Source organism: Octopus sinensis, linkage group LG4, assembly GCF_006345805.1.
Source record: "Octopus sinensis linkage group LG4, ASM634580v1, whole genome shotgun sequence".
Classification (NCBI taxonomy): Eukaryota; Metazoa; Mollusca; class Cephalopoda; order Octopoda; family Octopodidae; genus Octopus; species Octopus sinensis.
The window spans coordinates 96,063,024-96,083,254 of record NC_043000.1 but is presented as its reverse complement, the minus strand read 5'-3'; the positions used below and the strand labels follow the sequence as shown (position 1 = coordinate 96,083,254).

The following is a 20,231-nucleotide window of genomic DNA, read 5'->3' as shown; positions in this document are numbered from 1 at the left end:
ACACAGCCACTCCTGCGCCTATCTATTCTTAATACATGCCAGCTCATTTGAATATGAATTCTCTAATTGCCGTTGTATTTTACCTTGAAGAACATTGTCCTAGGGATTTCGAGACACTGAAGTGTTTCAAACTTTTGATTGCATAAACTCTACCTTCTCATGAATATATTCAGTTTGAAATTTAAAGTTTTAGCTAATGTGACACCAGTTCTAAAATGCCATTGAAAAATGTTTTTTTTTTATTTATGAAAAGGATTTTAAATACACATGGAAACATGTAATATAAAATAAGGAAATTTTTAAAGAAATTTTTAAATGTTAATTTTTTTTTTCAATATTAATTTCATATTACCTTGGTTAATATTTAATGTATAAGAGAAATAAGCTTTTGACAATCCATGCTTATGAAGTAGCTTTCAAGTTTAAGATGGATTCAATTTGCACAATTTTGTAATTATATAGTTGATGGTAGAGGGGTCACTTTCATGATCTTTGCAGGCCCACCCAAGTTTAAAAGATAAGAATGATGAATAATGCAATGCAAAAATATCAGTCATATACTGTTTTTGGTGCTTCTGCTGGTGGGTTGCACTACCACATGGTACCAGTTAGTTCACTGGTACTCAGGTTATCAACTGTCAGCTAGTAAACTCAAGTTTTATCAATTGGGCCAGCTGTGGTTCTCTCATTAACAGATAAGAGGATATTAATAATAGAAAGGATCATTAATAAAAAAAAAAAGGATTAGCTGCAATAGCATTCAAAAAGTTTATCCTTGATGCTTGATAGGAAATTTCCAATCCAAAAGAACAAGAAAAACAATCACTAGTTGATTTTCATTTATAGAAACTATGCTGGAGTTTAGTGAGTAATGGTTGATGATTTGAAGAACTACTGGGTGATGGAAGTTTCTATTGCCAGTCATTTTGGAGGTAATAGTAGTCAATCAACTGTTCATCATCATTGTTTAGCATCTGCTTTCCATGCTGGCATGGGTTGGATGGTTTGACATGGAACTAGCTAACAGGGAGCTGTCCAGGCTACAACTATCTGTTGTGGCATGATTTCTACCGCTGGATGCCCTTCTTAATGCCAACCACTTAACAGAGTGTGCTGGGTGCTTTTTATGTGCCAGTGACATGGGTGTGCTTATGCAGCACCAACATTGTTGCATTAATGCAGCACCAGCACAGGTGCTTTTTAAGGGGCACTGGCACCTGAAAGAACAAGCCTGTATGTGTGGAAGACAATGATTTTACTTAGCTTAACATGTCTTATCAAGCACAGCAAATTGCCACATCACCCAGTCTCTTGTCATTTCTTCAGTGAGACCCAGCATCTGAAGATCCTTTCTCACCACTTCTTCCCCACATCTTCCTGGGTTTAGTCCTTCCACAAGTACTCTCCACAATTAGAGCTTGGCACTTCTTTATGCAGCTGTCCTCATCCACATGAACCTCATGATCAAACCAACACAGTCTTCTCTCTTGCACACAACTGTTGAAAGAATCATTTGGGATGAAGTGTTCTGTTACATGGTTACACTGAGAATAGTTAGATCCTCATGGCAACAGTGAAATTGATGAATTTTGGAAAAGATGGAAGGATACAGTTTTAAATGAGAGAGCGAGAGAGATAGTATGTGTGTGTGTGTTTGCTACCAAAGACATTATGTTGATATGGATTTTTCTAGAAATATTGAGAAAAGACTTATAGCTTTATCCTTTGGCATTCACATTACTGTGTCAAATGCAATGCTTGTTTATTCACATAGTTTTGAATTAATCATGCATTATCTTATAGATTCAAGATTTTGATGATGTAATTGTTTATCTTTATAGTCGATTTGTAGGATAGGGTGTGAGAGGCTGGATCTGGCTGGCTTGAATATAAAGCAGATAGAATATTTGGACTAGATATAGCTGGTTTAAATGCCAAAGGTTTAAACCAAAGGGTTAATTTTATTTTGGAATAAAGAAGAACATATCCTTTCCTTTAAAAACAAGTTAAGATTGGTAACTGGAAGAGCATCCAGCTGTAAAATCCTGCCTCAAAATAACTCTTTCGTTCTAAGCCATGTTAGCATGGAAAATCAGATGTTAAAACAAAGAAATGAATCAATGAACTCTTGTATGTGTGAAATTTATAACTGAGCAGTGTAACTTTATAGATAACATTGGTTGATTTTGCTGGAGGACAAGAAAACATGTTTTGAACAAGCAGTATCAGGTCGTTAGCCTTTTCATATACACAATATTAGTATTTTAACAATAGAATTTTAAAATTGGTACAGTGACCCATTAAATAAAATAGAATAAACATTGCTTTTCAAGGAATATAGTTTTAGGTGACTGGAATATGTTGACAGATCTATTTAAAAATATGACGCTTTGTTTCAAATAGTATCTCACCATATATATTCAAGAATAATGTGATCTTGATTAAAGAAAAGGTGGAAAGTACAGTTTTAAATGAGAGAGAGAGAGAGAGAGTGTGTGTGTGTGTGTTTGCTACCAAAGACATGTTGATATGGCATTTAAATCAAGTACAATGCAATCACCTAGTTTTTGTTCTAAAAATTGGTGATATATTTTATCTTTTTATGTGATGCAAACTCTGAGTACAACCAGTTAAATATATGTATGGATTGCAGCCATGCTGGCTGGGCTGTGGAGTCAAAACAAAAAAAAAACTTCACCCCCAATTCCGACTCCAACTCCTGGTCTACATATCTCATAAAGCATATGCATATGCTTGTACTTTGAGTAGGCCTATATGTTATAACTGGTTTATATTAAAGAATAAAGACATTCTGTGTCGGAATTAGAGTTGGTATACTTTTACTGACTCCACAACTCTGACTCCACAGCCTTGCATGCTAGGGCACTGCTATGAAGGGTTTAATCAAACAAATCAACCTCAGTACTTATATTTAAGTGTGGTACTTATTCTAGTAGTCTCTTTTGCTGAACTACTAAGTTATGGAGCTGTAAATAAACCAACACCAGTTGTCAAGAAGTGTGGGAGAGTGAATGCACACACAGTGGCATCCACACAGTTTCCACCTACCAGATTCATTCACAAGACTTTGGTTGGCCTGATGGTATTGTGGTATTGTAGAAGACACTTGCCCAAGGTACCATGCAAAGAGATTGAACCTGAAACCATGTAGTTGCAAAGTTAGCTTCTTAACCACACAGCCATGTCTGTGCCTGAATGATTTATTGCAACCCTAATATCTCTGTTAATTAACATTTTAAATTGCAATTTTTGAAACTAGTCACTTTTAAACAATAGAGTGTCTAGTCACTCATCACCAGTATGCTAACAGAAGTAACAATTGCCATTGGATGTATTTACTAAGTATACAGTGTTTCATAACATGAGACAATAAATGAAGTGTAAATATTTGTTGTTAGATGTCACGAGGCTACCACAGGTCCATTGTTGCATTTCTTTTTCTTGTTCCTTGTACTTGAGTATTATCCCTCAGCTCCCTGTTTTGATCCTGATTTTTTCCCCCCTTATTAAATTTCATGCATTATGCATGCGTTTGTTTGTTGGTTTCTTTTGATGCCCACTTTTCTATGCTATAGAGAACTATTTGAACCAGGATTTTGAGGCTAGATGCTCTTCCTAGTGCCAAACCATGTTTTTCAAGTAAGAGATTTTTGTCTCCCAGAAGTCTTTGAAAATACAGAAACCACTCATAACATCAACAAGTATTGTGAGCATAATCATTGTTTCACTTATGTGACAACAAACATAGAATGTTATTCATGCACGCTTGTGTGTGCATACATGCACATGCACACATAAACACATACTCACTCTTATATAAACACGACTAGCCTTCTGTAGTTTTCAGCTACTATATTCACTCACAAGACATGGGTCAGCCCAGGGTTGGAGTAAAAGATACCTAGGTTGCCATGCAGAGAGATTAAACCCAAAACCACAGGACTGCAAAGCAGACTTTGTAATCATGCATTCATGCCTGCAAACTTCTTAACATCAAAACTACATCTGCACCTATGAACATGCTGGTTTGCTGACTTTTATTATTTTACATTTAGACTTCATGGGTATACTCTTGTTTTCTTATGTACTATGTGTGTTTGATATCGTTAGGTAATTTATTTACTTTTAATGATAATGTAGTTAACATTGCGTTAAGTTTGTATTATTTAATTATCTAACAGTTTTTTGAATTCTGGGGAAAATGAATAAAAACTTTTACTGGAAGGTTTTATTAATTTTTAATGGAGAATTAATATGTTGTTATAAAATTTGTTTGAAGTTGCTTTAGTTGGTATTCATAGCGCGTTTTCTTTTTTAAGTATTTTTTTTTGTGGATATCCTATATTAGATAAATATTTAGTTACTTTAAAGATGTTTTTTTTTTTTACTGTATGTTTAAGATACTGAAAATATTTTTAAAAATTATGTATAAAATCAAATATAATTGGGATTGGTGAGAGTAATTTATAAGAACTTTCCTCTTAAGTTTTGTAAGACTGGTATCTTAGTTAAAGATGACAATCTTACAAAACTACTGTTGAATTGATAAACCTTGTATTTTTAGTATTTTGGTATTGTGGTGTCAATAAGGTGCAATTAAATTTTCTGAAGTAGTAGTCATGATGACTAAGTAGGTAGACTATAAAGTTGTTATTACAAAGTAATAACAAATTAACTTTAAAATGTTATTCTTCTTTTTTATATTATTGATATTTATCATGTTGAATACTTTTTGATGTAATTTTCTGTTTTACCATGTTTTGAAAGTATTATATTACTATATGTTTACTAGTAAATGTTTTTATTTTTCATCTATATATATATATATATGTGTGTGTGTGTGTGTGTGTGTGTGTACACACAGATACACACACTTGTTTTTATGTATGTGTGTCTGCACACACACACTCAAACATGGGTCATTAACCTTCTTAAATTCTGATGTAAGTTGAATACTGCCTCACCTTGTATCTATATTTCTGTTCTCTCACTGTATTATCTCTGTTGTTATGTAATCTGTTGTTTTGAAGGGTGGTCTGAATTAAACAACTCTGACATATCAGTTGTTTTTCATTTTTCTTTAGTGCAAACAGTGTGTTTATATTTATAAATTAATTCCTTCAATTTAAATTACATGCTCTCTCTCTCTCTCTCTCTCTATATATATATATATATATATATATATATATATATATATATATATATATATATATAGAGAGAGAGAGAGAGAGAGAATCCCACATAGCAAAAGACTTGTCTTTTCTCATTTTCGAATTGCTTCATGACTATTCTTCCTGGCCTGTACAAGTGGCATATTTTTACAAACTCAGATAGCCGATTGCCTTTCTCAGGCAGACATTTTAATGTGAAGTGTGAGTAATAACTAGTTTCAGCCCATTTAAAGCAAGTAATGACTATTTCCTTTAAGCAACTTTCTGTATTCTCTCTATATGGCCAATGCATAACATAAACCATAGTTTTAGTGACTGGTGTGTTACAGCTAGTGAAATTGATGGGGATGTCAGCTCATTGGCTAATGGGTCACTTGATTCTAATAATCTTCTAATAATAGTCTCCAAACTGTGTCCATGACCCAAACACGTAGAATTGACGAGTTTTTAGCTAATGTGTAATATTAGGCTTGGGTGTATATCTCAGAGAGGAAAAAGCTATCTAATAGATCTTGCAATTCTGTGTTCATGGCCCAAACAATTTAACTTTCACTACAAGAGAAGTGTGTGATTTTTGTTTACTTAGCCCAATAACGACATTTTAACTCAAAATAATTGAAACAAAAGCAATGTATTTCAACAGAAATTTGGTAACTAAAGGATTGAAGAGGAAAAGCTTCACCAGGTTGATACATTTGAAATATAAAACATCACAATAGATTTCATTGTGCCCAACAGCTTAATGAATTATGGAACTTATAGAATCAAGAATCAAAATTAGAATAAAATGACATAGTGAAAGTCATTTCATTTGATAAGAACAAATTAATTACATGTTTCAGCAGAGAAGTTGCATAGATGCTAACCATTTAATTCTGAGTTTTTATCTTTTATCTTTTTACTGTTTCAGTCATTGGACTGCAGTCATGTTTGGACACCACTGCTTTGTAGGGTTTTAGTCGAATAAATTGACCCCAGTATTTTTTTTTAGGCATAGCACCTTGTCTCTTTTGCTAAACTGCTAAGTTACGGGGATGTAAACAGACCACTGCCAATTGTCAAGTGGCAGTGGCAGACAAGCACAAAGGCACGTGCACACACACACACAAAATATGTGTGGCTGAGTGGAGGTGCAGGTGTACCTGTGTGGAGGCACAAGCATGGCAGTGTAGAGGTGCAGATGTGACTTTGTAGTAAGAAGCTTGCTTCCCAGCCACATGGTTCTAGGTTCAGTCCTACTGTGTGGTGCCTTAAGCAAGTGTCTCTATTGCCTCAGGCCAACCAAAGCCTTGTGAGTGGATTTGGTTGATGGAAACTGAAAGAAGCCTGTTGTGTGTGTGTGTGTGTGTGTGTGTGTGTGTGTGTGTGTGTGTGTGTGTGTGTGTATGTGTTTGTTCCCACCACCACTTGACAACTGGTGTTGGTGCATTCACATCCCCATAACTTAGTGGTTCAGCAAAAGACACCACTAGGATAGGTACTAGGCTTTAAAAAAATCCTGGGGTTGATATGTTCAATTGAAACCTCTCAAGGTATATACTCTAGCATGGCTGCAGTCAAATTACTGAAACAAGTAAAAGATAAAAGAAAAGATATGTTCATCTATATATGGCTGGTTTCTTTCAGTTTCCCTCTATCAAATCCACTCACAAGGCTTTGGTTGGCCTGGGGCTCTAGTAGAAGACATTTGCCCAAAGTGCCATGCTGTTGAATTGAACTTGGAACTATATGGTTGGAAAACAAACAGCTTACCATGCCGCTACACATGTGCCTATCTTCAAGGAAGATAGTAAAAAAAAATTTGTGAGTCTTCAGTTGAAAATTATTGGCAGTTTATTTTTAACTACACTTCTCATTTGTTATCTTTAACAATGTTGAGTCATTAATTAGATTAAGTAAAGAGAGAGAGAGGAACCTACATTGTTGCCTTTTACAAACGAATCTGGCAATATTTGGCATTGTTGAAATGCTGAAAACCTCTATTATTGTAGGTCAAATTCCTTGAGTTTGCATTTGGCTTCGATATTATCCAATTGTTATATATTTAATGCATGTACTTTAGAATGTTGTTCATTTGTTCTTCACCATATTTCATGTTTTTTTATCTTTTCAGGGATTGGGAAAATTCCCAAAGATGCAGCCAGTGTGAGATCTACCCACCCAATACCTGCATCTTGTGGTATATATTACTTTGAAGTAAAAATTATCAGCAAAGGAAGAGATGGGTAAGTAATCTTTAAAATCATTTGTATGTTGTTGTTGTTGTTGGCAGTGGTATTGATCGTGATGGTGGGGTTGCTGCTGTTGTTGTAATTAGTGGTTTAATTCTGTTTCACTGTGCTAACAGTGATTGGAGGAATGTATACATTTCAACCACAGAATTAATAATATCAATGCACATCCTGGCACATATGCTCATGTCTTCATTTATATGCAGATGTATGTCCAAATAGGAGCTTGCATGAATGCACATTGATATATCTATTCTACACCCGCCAAACCTGCCTGCAATGGTTATACATGTGCACAAATTCAACAGGCATTATGTATCATTATTATAAAAACTTGCATACATACAATTATGTGTGCATATTCATATGTCCAATTGATAGAAAGGAAGGGGTTTACACACTCACACACATACATACGTGAATGTGTGTGCATGTGCACGCACTCGTGCATGTATGTGCATACACACACAAGCACACAATGATGAATCACAGTAGTAAAGATGAAAGATGCTGGGGATTGAGTATGAACAGATCCAGTGTATTACCATTTATTATTTCACAGACAGTGAGATGAAGGTGAGAGAATGTTATGAGCAAATGAATGGGAAAGACCCAAATGTAAAGAATAAACATTTGAACCACCACTACTACCACCACCAACATTTTACAACCATTTTGCCATGCTCATTTGAGTAGGGCAAGTCTTTTGTAGCACAGCATTTTATTACTTATCAGAGTCCCTTTGTCAACTCCTTTGTGAGCTTCAGCCTCTTGAAGTCAGTCTTCACTATTTCTCCTTAGGTTTTCCTTGGTGTCTCTCTTCCATATGTTCTGTCCATTTGGAGTGCTTGGCATTTCTTTATACAACTGCACCCTCTGTGTGTATCACATGTCTATACCAATGCAGTTCTCTCTTGTATATCCAATCATTTATATTCATGTTTCTCTCAGCTTATTTGCACTCCACTATTTATGCATGCTTGTATTACACAGCCATTGTTTATCACTCTTTCCAACTCCATACCAGTTGTTCCCACCCTTGTTTTTATAATGTAAGTATCCCATCAAGCCACCTTGCAACGAGAAACCTGTTCTATTCTGATCCTTTCTTCCATACTTGAACTTATTTTCTAGCATAAAGTTGCTTCCCACTCTATTGTAGCCCTACCCTAGTTGAAGGGATCTTAGTCTTCCAAGCTTCATGAAAACCTCACTAAGTTTGGTGTCATGAAAAAAAGCCCTCAGTACACTCTGTAAAGTGGTTAGCATGCTTCATTGTTGCCAGCCTTTACATATGTTGGATGTTTCAAGGCTTACATCATGTTACCATGCTACTAACCGCACTTCATACAACCATACAATCAGCCCTTCACTCTGAAAGAACCTCTTTGTTGCCTTCAGAGTTAATAGTTCTCTGAACTTTTACCCACCCCTTTCTTACTCTGGCAACTATACATTCAGAATACCCACCTCTACTGCTAATTAGGTCACCTAGGAAACAAAAGCTTTCAGCTACTTCTTTTGAGCCTTCTAAACTTTGAATCTATTTTTACATGTACTCTTACTGTTAACTACTCCTTTACATCTGCCACATACAAAGACTACTTTCTTTGTCATCTTATCTATGTTCCCATTCTACACTTGTGTGTTCATTGTTTATCCTGGGTACACAGTATGGAATTCCTACTTACTTCTTTACTTGACATTGAGGATGGACACTTCCCTGATGGCATTAGAGTTCTCTCTTCTTTCCTGCTAGGTGATGATGACTCTCTCTCTTTCTCCCTCTCTCTCTCTCTCTCTCTCTCTCTCTACCCCCCTCTCGTGTGTGTGTGTGTGTGTGTGTGTGCACATGTACAAACACACACATGAATACACATAGATATAAAGGGTTTGAATCTCAACAGCAGTTTTAAATTATATTTTCAAATGGACTATGTATATATATATATATCAATCATTGTTTAACATTCATTTCCCATGCTGGCATGGGTTGGATGGTTTGACTGAGAACTTGTGTCCTGATGCCAACCACTGCAAGAGTGTAGTGAGTGCTTTTTATGTGCCATTAGCATGGGTGCCAGGCGAGCTGGCAGAAACGTTAGCACGCCGGGCGAAATGCTTAGCGGTATTTCGTCTGCGTTACGTTGTGAGTTCAAATTCCGCCGAGGTCGACTTTGCCTTTCATCCTTTCGGGGTCGATAAATTAAGTACCAGTTACGCACTGGGGTCGATGTGATCGACTTAATACCTATGTCTGTCCTTGTTTGTCCCCTCTGTGTTCAGCCCCTTGTGGGTAATAAAGAAATAGGTACTGGCATCAACCATGCTCGAATGGTGCTTTTTACATTCCCTCCGGCATGGGAGCTAGTCAGGCAGCTGCATAAATACATGTATAGACACATGTCTGTGTATGTCTGTATTCATACATACACACACACACACACACACATGTATATGCAGGTATGACTTTGTGATCAAGAAGCTTTGCTTCCCAACCATGTAGTCTCTGGTTCAGTCCCACTGCAAGGCATCTTAGACAAGTGTCTTCTACTTCATCCTGTGAACTAAATAAAATTGTCGGTTTGTTTAGTTACATTATATATTAATCCACACATTTATGTAGCCGATATATTGATCAATATTACCAAATTGTCTAAAAATATTACCGATTGTGTAAAAATTTGCATGCACACATGCACACAGTTGCTTTTTAACTCCAGAATTAATTTAAACTATATTTTCAGTTGATGCATACATACATGAGCACACTTATATTACATAGATATGTATGTTTGTACACATAATGTGCATGTATGGATGAATATTTATACACAACAAAACTAGAGTCCTTTTGTTGCTGTCGTCATCAATAGTCACTTAATTTTTTACCTCAGAAAATTTATTATATAAATAAAAAAATTTTATTGGTTGTTTATTGTCTAAATTTCTTTTTCATCTGTAAATGGAACTTCTAAGAAGTATATACAGACACACACACACACGCACCAAAGATCTTATTCTTTTTTTTCTTTCTTTTCCTTTATTTCAACAATGAATAAATTATATTGTTACTCTGTTAACAAAAAATTTGCTAAGTTCTGTTACTGATCTGTTTAACCCTTTCATTACTGTATTTATTTTGAGATGCTCTGTATTTCTTTCAATTACTTTAAATATAACAAAAGAATTTAGTAAACTAACTTAGTTATCATTCAGCTAGTGTTAGGAACATAAATTGTGACGAAGGTTTGGTGGAAGGTTTTAATTCAAAACTTATGAAAACAAGACATTTGTACTCAGAACCAGAGCCGCTTTCAGCCAGGTTGGTCATGAAAGGGTTAAAGACCTGCTAATTGGTTCACATCAGCTAAAAGTGGAATAGATGTCAAACGTGAGTTACAGCAGCTTAGGGAGAAGAGGCAACATTTTATCAAAATTTTTGAAGGTTTATGTTAGTAGAGGAAGGGTAGCATTCATAATATTCACCAGGGTTTCTGCTATTGGTAGGAAAAAATGAAGAAACTAATCTCAGACTGGAGTCCGAGCTCAAATACTTGTAGCACAGATTTTAATGGAAGATTTTAAAATTTGGATTATATTTTGAAAGGATTTGTATCATAGAGCCAAGGATGGTATCAAAAGGGCTAAGTAAGTATGCCATTTAAAGGGTATTAGTGTTTGTTGTTGTTTGTCCAAATTCTGTTTCAATAAAAATCTACAATGGTCTGACATTCTTATCTAGTAGGAGTAGCTATATTTCAAGAAAAGTATCTGATGAAATGCCTTGATTTCATTTCAGTTGATTTTTGAAATAGTGAAGAATTGTAGCCACTGGCAGGTTAGTACCAAAAGGGACAACATTTTAAAGCTAGATCAGTGCTTGCATATTTTGCCTCCAAATAGATTGCCGCTTGGAAGCAGGCATTCTATATAAGAAACTATAGTGAAAAATTCTGCACAAATTACATTGAATCATTGATGCATACCCTAATGCATACTCCAGATATATTCATCACTAGTTACACATTGAAAAACTTGTTTTAGCATCAGTAATAATTTTATAACTTTTTTCATTACATCAGCAATATTTGAGAAATGTATCCACTTTATATTTTAATGCAGTCTGTTACAAGTTAGATTTCTTTCTTTTATCTCAGTGTCAATCTTTCTTTGCTACCGTTGGACATTCTCATTCAGTGGGATCCTATTGAAAGGTTTGCCATTCTCAGGGAAATATCTTACAGAATGAATCATTTTCAAATAAGTATCTTTAAATCATTGGATACAAATACAATGGTATATGTTAGCTTTTATTAATTAGAATAAATTTCTTGACAAAATGTTCTTTGAATTTCTCATGTTGCTTTGAATACGATAAGTATTACTTTAAAGTTTTGATAGGCATCTATGTGGTGCAATGTTTTCTCTCATTTGATATTTGTGTGTCTGTAATTGCAGCAGACAAACTTGAAGTTTGAATGCTAGTGTTTTACTGTGTAGGGATATTGCTTTAAAATTAAAGCATATATTTGCTGATTTCTTGCCACATCTCAACTGTTCTACGTAATTCAAAACAAGATTGTTCCCAAATTTACAGATTGATATAGAGCAGTAGTAGATGTTGTCAAAATCTTGTGAGTTATAATAAAAAGGACATGAAGATGATTTCATATGGAATAATAAAAAAAATGTCCCTCAAAAGGGATTGGTAAATTATGCCAAACAAAATGTAGACATTCCCCACCCATTAGACCAAAATCTTTCAAAATGCAAAAGAAAAAACAAAATGCTGGATGTCTGTTGAAGTACTTAACTTGGTGTTCTTCAGCAGTAGTTGATGATAGAGGGTATCTAGTCATGCAATTACTGCCAAAACCCATAATTCAATTCTCAGTAGCTTGTGATTTAATGATGGTTCATATGGTAGGGATAGTGTCAGGTGTGAGCATTCTCTGACTGTCATTAAGAATATTTATCATTACCAGATTGATAATGGTATTCACAATGGTTATTAATAATGAAGATATTTGAGATAAAGGTGAAGTTGTAACAGGGGTTAAAATATTGGTGAACTTGGCATGTGCAGGAAGCAAAAATAGAGAAATGGGTTTATCAGATTGATTACAGAGAAGGAGCATGGTATAAATTGTGAATTAGTAACACAGTACTAGTGGTATAAGTATATGCTTCACAGATAAGAAAATAGATAGCATATTTGCTATATCTTTAAATATATAACTGAACTATAATGTGATATAACAGTTGCTGCAGTCTTTTTAAATATGGTTTGTAAAAAACAAGTACAAGAATACCAACCACTTTTACAAGACTCTTATGACAACACTGTAAAATTCAGTTGACTGGGATGTAGTAGTAGTAGTAGTAGTAGTAGTAGTAATGAAAATTAATGTTGATGTTGGAGAACATTAAAGTTGATACACTATTGTGTGGAGGCTATAATCAAGGAACACTTGGATGAAAGAAGCATAGGTATGTCAAGAGTTCTTTAATAAGAATGAATCTATATCGATAATAGATAATACATGCATATGAAAGTTAGGCAGCTAACTAGCTTATCTATCAGGTGGCATTGAATATCAGATCTACTAACTTGCCAATTAATAGGAGTGACAGAGAGATGACCATGAAACACAGACAATTCCTGGAGATGAATGTGTCCTCCTCCAAAACAAATGAATGGTTTGTGAGATTAGACCAAGAATGGTGAAGGTAAAGAGAATAACCATAAGTAGAAGATAAGTGTGGAAATTGAAAGGCTGGCTGACATACTTTGAAAAAGAGACAGAATTTTTAAAGAATAGAGGACAGCTGGACATTTTTAAAGAATAATTCATGCAACCTAATAACCATTTTAGTGGGTGGAGCCAAGCAGTCAGTTATATGATAGAGAAGACATAAAAAGTGACAAGATTGAAACAAAACAAAGAAATACAATGATAGTGAACCATAGACATTGAACGCAGAGAACTTGCAGCAATTGAAGAGTAACATGCTCATATGATCCATTCTAGTGCAATGTTAATTTAGTAGGAAAAAAAATAGTTGAAAAGTGGCTGAGGGTCAGACAACATTAGTTCTGTGGGAGGTGGGGAGGGGCATCACTGTGTATTGAGAATGTTTGTTTCACAGCCACATGGTTCTGGATTCAGTCCTGCTGCATGGCATCATGAGCAAGTGTCTTCTATTATTCTGGGTCAATAAATGCTTTGGGAGTGGATTTGATAGCCACTTTGAAGCTAGTTGTGCATGTGTGTGTGTGTGTGTGTGTGTGTGAGAGAGAGAGAGAGAATATTTGCATTATGTGATCACATGAGCTATGATCAATATCTCCATTGTCGTTTTTCTGTCAGTAAATCATTCAGTAGCTCTGCACTTTTGAAGATATGCAGAATGTAAACCTCACTGGCTTGAAAAACTTGTAAAAATATATAGCAAGCATGTCATCTAACTATAAAACAATTCTTCAACAATGTGTATTCATCTAACCCATGCTAACATGGGAAAACAGCCATAAAACAAACATATAAGGAAAGAGAGAGAAGGATTAGGATGAATTGACCAATAAGTCACTATAGATATGTCACATAGATATCCAAATGAATTTGCAAGGTGTTCAGTGGAAAGACAGACTTCATTGTAGTAACTGTTTTGTGAAAGTCATGGATATCCATTTGTATTCCAAGCGAAACCATGATATAGTATGACCAACTGAATAACTTTTACATACACAGATAAGTTCAACACTTTAGTGTTGTACATAAAAACATAAGCATCATGTGTAATGAAATATTGGTATTTATAGTATTTAATTACTAAAGGTTTTATTGTGTTATCAGCACCCCAAAAAGGTGCAGGATAATACATATCTAGGTGAACAGTTTGCTTTTATTTCTTGACCAGTGACTTTGATAATGTCCTTTAGGAAGTAACCATTTAATCTTTACTAAAAGACGTCAAGTTGTTGGATCAGGTGATGAAAGTTATGGAGAGAGTCGTAGCCCAACTAATTAGGGAGAGAGTTAGTCTAGATGAGATGCAGTTTGGTTTTGTGCCAGGAAGAATCACAACTGATGCTATATTTCTGGTAAGGCAACTGCAGGAGAAATCCCTCGCCAAAGATAAACCACTGTACCTGGCTTTTGTTGACTTGGAGAAAGCTTTTGATAGGGTCCCCCGATCCCTTATCTGGTGGTCAATGTGGAAACTAGGCATAGACAAGTGGTTGGTGAGAGCCATACAAGTCTTGTACAGGGACACTACCAGTAAGGTGAGGGTGGGTAACGAGTACAGTGAAGAATTTAAGGTACAAGTAGGGGTACACCAAGGATCAGTCCTCCAGGCAATAAGAGAGGAATTCAAGACAGTCTTTCCCTGGGAGCTCCTCTATGCTGATGACCTTGCTCTTATAGCTGAATCACTATCTGAACTTGAGAAGTTCCAGATATGGAAGCAAGGTCTAAAATCGAAGGGCCTCAGAGTTAACATAGCAAAAACTTTTGGCCTTATGTTGTGCTTGAGAAGAAAACCTTTGACTTTATGTCATGCTTGAGAAGTCCCATGAAGCCGAACAAGATTGCAGTTGTGGCATATACCAGTGTCACACAAATTGGCATGTAAACACATCCCAGTGTCAATGCAAATGGCACGTAAAAGCACCCATTACACTCTCAGTGAAATGAACACCTTTTACTTTAGGGAGCATTTATATGTATGTATATATATTATCATAGTTTGAAATATAATGCACTTTGTTGAAATCTTAAGCTTTAACCAAAGAAAATGTTGAGTGCTTTGTGTTACATGAATCAAGTATTTTATTGGGGTTAAACAAAAAATACTATTTCCAGGAGTTTATGTTTAAAGCAACATTTTGGAAATGGTCAGGAAACCTTTTAATGCTGTTGCTGTCTAGCCCCTGGTCAAACATTCTTCAGACTTATTATCATAGCCATTTCAGCCATAACTATTCATCTTTTGTGTGTGTGAGTGTACGCACATGTATCTAGGACTATATTGTCCAATATGTCCTTTTCTTTTTTTTAGATAGTAGAGGTTTACTCTGAGAAAGATTCAGCTGATATTTCTAGCAAGTCAAGCAGCCACATAGAGGCTCTTTGTTGATTCATGGAACCGCTTATATTTGCCCATTGGTGTTCATACTTTAGTCTACTTATAAAAAGTCTTATGGCAAAAAGGCATCTCTGAACTGAAAGAAAACTTTTGATGATCGATAAAACTTGATATTTGGTGAAAGTGAGGATATGAAGAAAATTCAATGAATTATTCATGGTACTTAGTCTTTCAGTCCTTCATGTTTTTATTGAGAGATAAGCCAGTTTTTTTATAGTCTTCCAGTAAGAGAAGAACTGGCAGAAATAGCTTTAACAATAATATTTCTTTGTTATTATTTACTGTATTTTAGTTGTAAGAAACAATTTACTTAGAACTGAAATATCAACATTTATTTAGTTGTAAAAGTACTTTCATTATTGTTGGTTTACTTTGTTTTAAAGATTTTTTGCATTTAGTCATAATAGGCAATTCTTGAGATTGATGGCGTCTCTGAGTTATTCATTCTTCAAATAAGCCTGTTTATCCATGTCAACCAGTGTACAGTTTTCTGCATTTGCACAATAATTCAGTAATGATTCATTTATCACTATTTCAGCATGTTGGGGAAGAAGTCTTTATTTTGCAGATGAGGTCATTCTTTTCTCTGTGCTATTCAGTTAGTAAACAACTTCTCTTTTCCATGGCTTCCTTAAGTGCTGTGCATTTGTTGTGTACTTATGGAATTTTAGTGGGAAAATACATTAGTTGTTTCCCATAGCTTTTTCTTCAGCTAATTCTTTTACATGACACCATTTGGTCTTCTAATTACAAACACATTCACCACTTCAATGTGAACGTATAAAATGTAAAAAGCCAACACAAATACTGCAAAGCATTTAATGTTCAATGCTCCAATAATTCTGTCAATCCACTGCCCTGGATTATTACTTTGTATTTACTCCTAGAATAATGAAATGCAAAGCTGTGTTTGGCAGAATTTGAGGTCAAACTTAAAAATCAAAAACAAATATTACAAAACATTTTGTCCAAGTTTGTAATGTTTCTGTCAGTTTACTTCCTGATGAGGTGATTATAAGACTAAAACATGCCTGGTAGTTGCCACCTGTACTTATCAAGATAACTGAAATAATATTAATTATCAATTTATAAGATCTTTGGACTCACAGTATCATTATTTCTTTTTTACTTATTCAATACTCTTTGCCTTCACTCTTCTTAATACTCATCATTTAACATCCATGTTCCATGGGTTAGGACAATTTGACATGGGCTGGACAATTTGGCTGGGTTTCTATGGCTGGACTGCTTTTCCTAACACCAACCACTTTACAGTGTGTATAGAGTGTGTTTTTCATGGCACCAGCAATAATAGGTCACCATGCATCTTGCAAGGTGTCCTACTATCGTAACCCCTTCATCTGAGTGGGGTTAGAGTAGAGAGGGAGGCAGCTTTATGATACGAAATGGAGTTAAAGTGAGAGAGGAGGATTCAGAATAGAAGGTTTCTTTGCTGTAGAGGAGCTACACAACTGCTGACATTGTAGAAGAAAGGTTGTGAGAAGCCGAAATGCAGCTGGAGAAAGAAAAAAAGTAGGGGTGATGAGGTGTTAGGGTGGATCCTCAAGATAGGAGGTGATTAGAAGTGAGTGGGGAGAGAACAGGTGTGTGAGTGAGAAGTTGCAAGCGTGTATGGGAGAGGGAGATGGCTAGAGATAAGGAATGGATGAAGGGATGAATATCAAGAAGAACAAGTGTTGAAGGGTGTAAGCCTTGTGCTATTTTGAAATATATCAGCACAAGCTTGTTCTAGTATACATGAGATTTTGAACTTCAGTTTCCATTTTGTATTTACTGGGACTCTTGATAATTGTAGAGTAGAGAACAATTTTGATTTCTCTTTAAAAAATATGTTAAGAGTTTCTTTTCCTTTTTGATAATCTGACTTGGTTTCCTTTAAATATTTAGGAGGTACTCTGAGTTAGTTATGCTGCTTTGTTTTAAGCAAGTTTCTGACAACTGACATACTTGGCAGAGAAGTGGGAGGAGAGGAGGAGGGGAAGGAGGAAAGGGGCTTACAAATAGGCAGATGCTTTTCTTTAAATAGTTTCTTATGTTGAGCAGCTTTTGTAACATATTACATTCTTGAATTACCTAACCTCTGGCATATTTATTTATTTATTTCATAAGCAATTGAATGTGTGTCATGGTGAAATGCTGATTGAAAATGAGCTGTCATCTGGTACATTGTGATTTGACCTAGTTGTTTCCATAAGAAGGAATAGATAATCTAAATTTAGTTTACATCTCTGCATTCTAAGCTACATCCCCCTTTCTTCATGCTAGCATTTGCATCTACATTTCTCTAGCAGTAAGCCCCCTGAGTTGAGATGTTCACTAAAACCAAAGTTATAAGACTAGATTTAATATTCTCATTTATCATTAGGCATAAGTAAATTAAATAAATCCTTCAGAAGCATAATGTATGCTGTGTGCGAGTTGAATGTAATATTGCATTATGCTACTTGGAGATGTTACTGTTTAATTACCAGGATACACAACTACTATAAATGGATAATTGAATAATTGCTGCTTTTATTAGTTAACAACGAATAGTTCCTTTTTGTGGAGTGATTATATATCTGCTGCTTCCTCTTGCTGGCATTACCATATTGAATTTGTAAATTCACCTAAATATCTTCAGGTGGTCAATTTAGTTGGCACATTTTGGGTTGAAGGTAAACAGATTGCAGTCAGTTGAGATAGATGGAAGGATGGGGGGGGGAATCTTTACAGCCTTTGAGGTTTTTCTTTTAAACTAGAATATAAGGAAAATAAATAGTTACCTAGAATACAATGATAAAGCATGGAAATCAAAGAAATGTACTTAATAAGAATTTAGTCAAATGTAGGTGTATGTATAATAAAAATAAAGTCTTGTAGCTTAACATTTAGAATAAAAAGAAATAAATGAAATAGGTACATGTATGGTTAAGTTGTTAAGAAGCTTGCTTTGCAAACACATGGTTTCAGACTCAGTTCCACTGTGTGGCACCTTGGGCAAATGTCTTCTGCTCTAATCGTAGGCTGACCAATGCCCTATGAGTAAATTTGGTAGACAGAATTTGTGTGGAACCAAGTACTGAGATCAATTTGTTTGACTAAGCACTTCAAGTCAGTGCCCAGCATGGCTGCAGTCCAATGACTGAAATAAGTAAAAGATAAAAAATAAAAAAAAAGAATTGGTCTTGTTGTAAGTCATTATTGTCCTAACTTTTATTCTTGTACTGTGGTGAGAAACAAATGTCTTGTTCAGTTTATATTCAGCTTCAATATTCAAGTTATAAGTGTAAACATGCCAACTTCTATTGCAAGTGGTGACTGCCTGTCTTTAGTTAAAGTATATCACAAAGCAGCTGAACCAAAAGCAGTAAGGATTTCATAGCATTCACCAGTGCCTTAATCAGGGAGTATTTTTGTGTTACTTTCTGGATATTTGCTGAGTGTTGAGAAAATTCAATGTACAGAGCTGTAAAGTCTTCTTCAATTATCAGATTGATGAGTAGATGTTTCTTAGCACATGATGTCTTACTATGTTGCTGTGGCAATAATGGGCAGTGGAATAATCATCAAACACTAAGCATGTTTGGATTAGATTCTTCAGTATAGGCGTAGGAGTAGCTGTGTGGTAAGTAGCTTGCTTATGAACTACATGGCTCCAGGTTCAGTCCCACTGCGTGGCACCTTGGGCAAGTGTCTTCTACTATAGCCTCGGGCCGACCAAAGCCTTGTGAGTGGATTTGGTAGACGGAAACTGAAAGAAACCTGTCGTATATATATATATGTTTGTGTGTCTGTGTTTGTCCCCCCCCCCCAACATCGCTTGACAACAGATGCTGGTGTGTTTACATCCCTGTAACTTAGCGGTTTGGCAAAAGAGGCTGATAGAATAAGTACTAGGCTTACAAAGAATAAGTCCTGGGGTCGATGTGTTCGACTAAAGGCGGTGCTCCAGCATGGTCGCAGTCAACTGACTGAAACAAGTAAAACAGTAAAAAAGAGAGTAAAGAGTATACCAACATTGTGGCCACCATCAACGGAACTCTCTTCAGTGGGATCATAGTGGAGCTAGATCTTCTAGATGGAGTTATAGCTTTCATTGAAACAGCTTAAATTCAACCACCTAGGTATTTGATATGAGCATAGTGATGAGTAGCATCAATCAGTTTAGAAAATTTTTTTGTCAGAATTAAACTATTTAATCAAAAATTCTCAGGTTCAAAGAACAGTTTAAAGACCAGCTTGTTGATGATTAATGGTTGAAAGTTAGTCTTTTGTAAACAAAGAAGGTACTTCTCCAGCTCCCCTACCTCCTCCAACTCCTGCATCATTGGTCATCCCCCCATCCCTTATCTACCATTCACTCCACCCCTCAATCCTACCTAATCTTTTACCTACCTTCCCTCCACTACCCATTCCCCATCTCTCCTTCATATTCTCTTGCAATCTACACCCACCCACAATCCAGGTTTCTCTGTTCTACTCACCTTGTACCTAGAAGGTCTCACCCAGACATTTCATCACCACTGTTTTTATCCTGTGGCAGCAGTTGTTGTTGTTTGCTTGCTCTACAATATTACCCTGTCAGTCTGCTGAGAATTCTCTTGAACAGAGGGCAAGTGTCATTGTTTTCCTTTGAGGTTCATTTAGGCAT

At 35.6% G+C, this 20,231-nt stretch overlaps 1 protein-coding gene across 2 annotated transcripts in view; it reads left to right on the top strand.

Moving 5' to 3' along the window:
- LOC115210876 (ran-binding protein 9) overlaps positions 1-20,231 on the top strand; it is a 184,866-nt gene that overhangs the window by 70,232 nt on the left and 94,403 nt on the right. For both annotated transcript variants that reach the window (XM_029779643.2, XM_029779645.2), the window contains exon 2: positions 7,306-7,417. In XM_029779643.2, the coding sequence (XP_029635503.1) occupies positions 7,306-7,417 (112 nt within the window). The remainder of the gene's footprint in view (positions 1-7,305; positions 7,418-20,231) is intronic.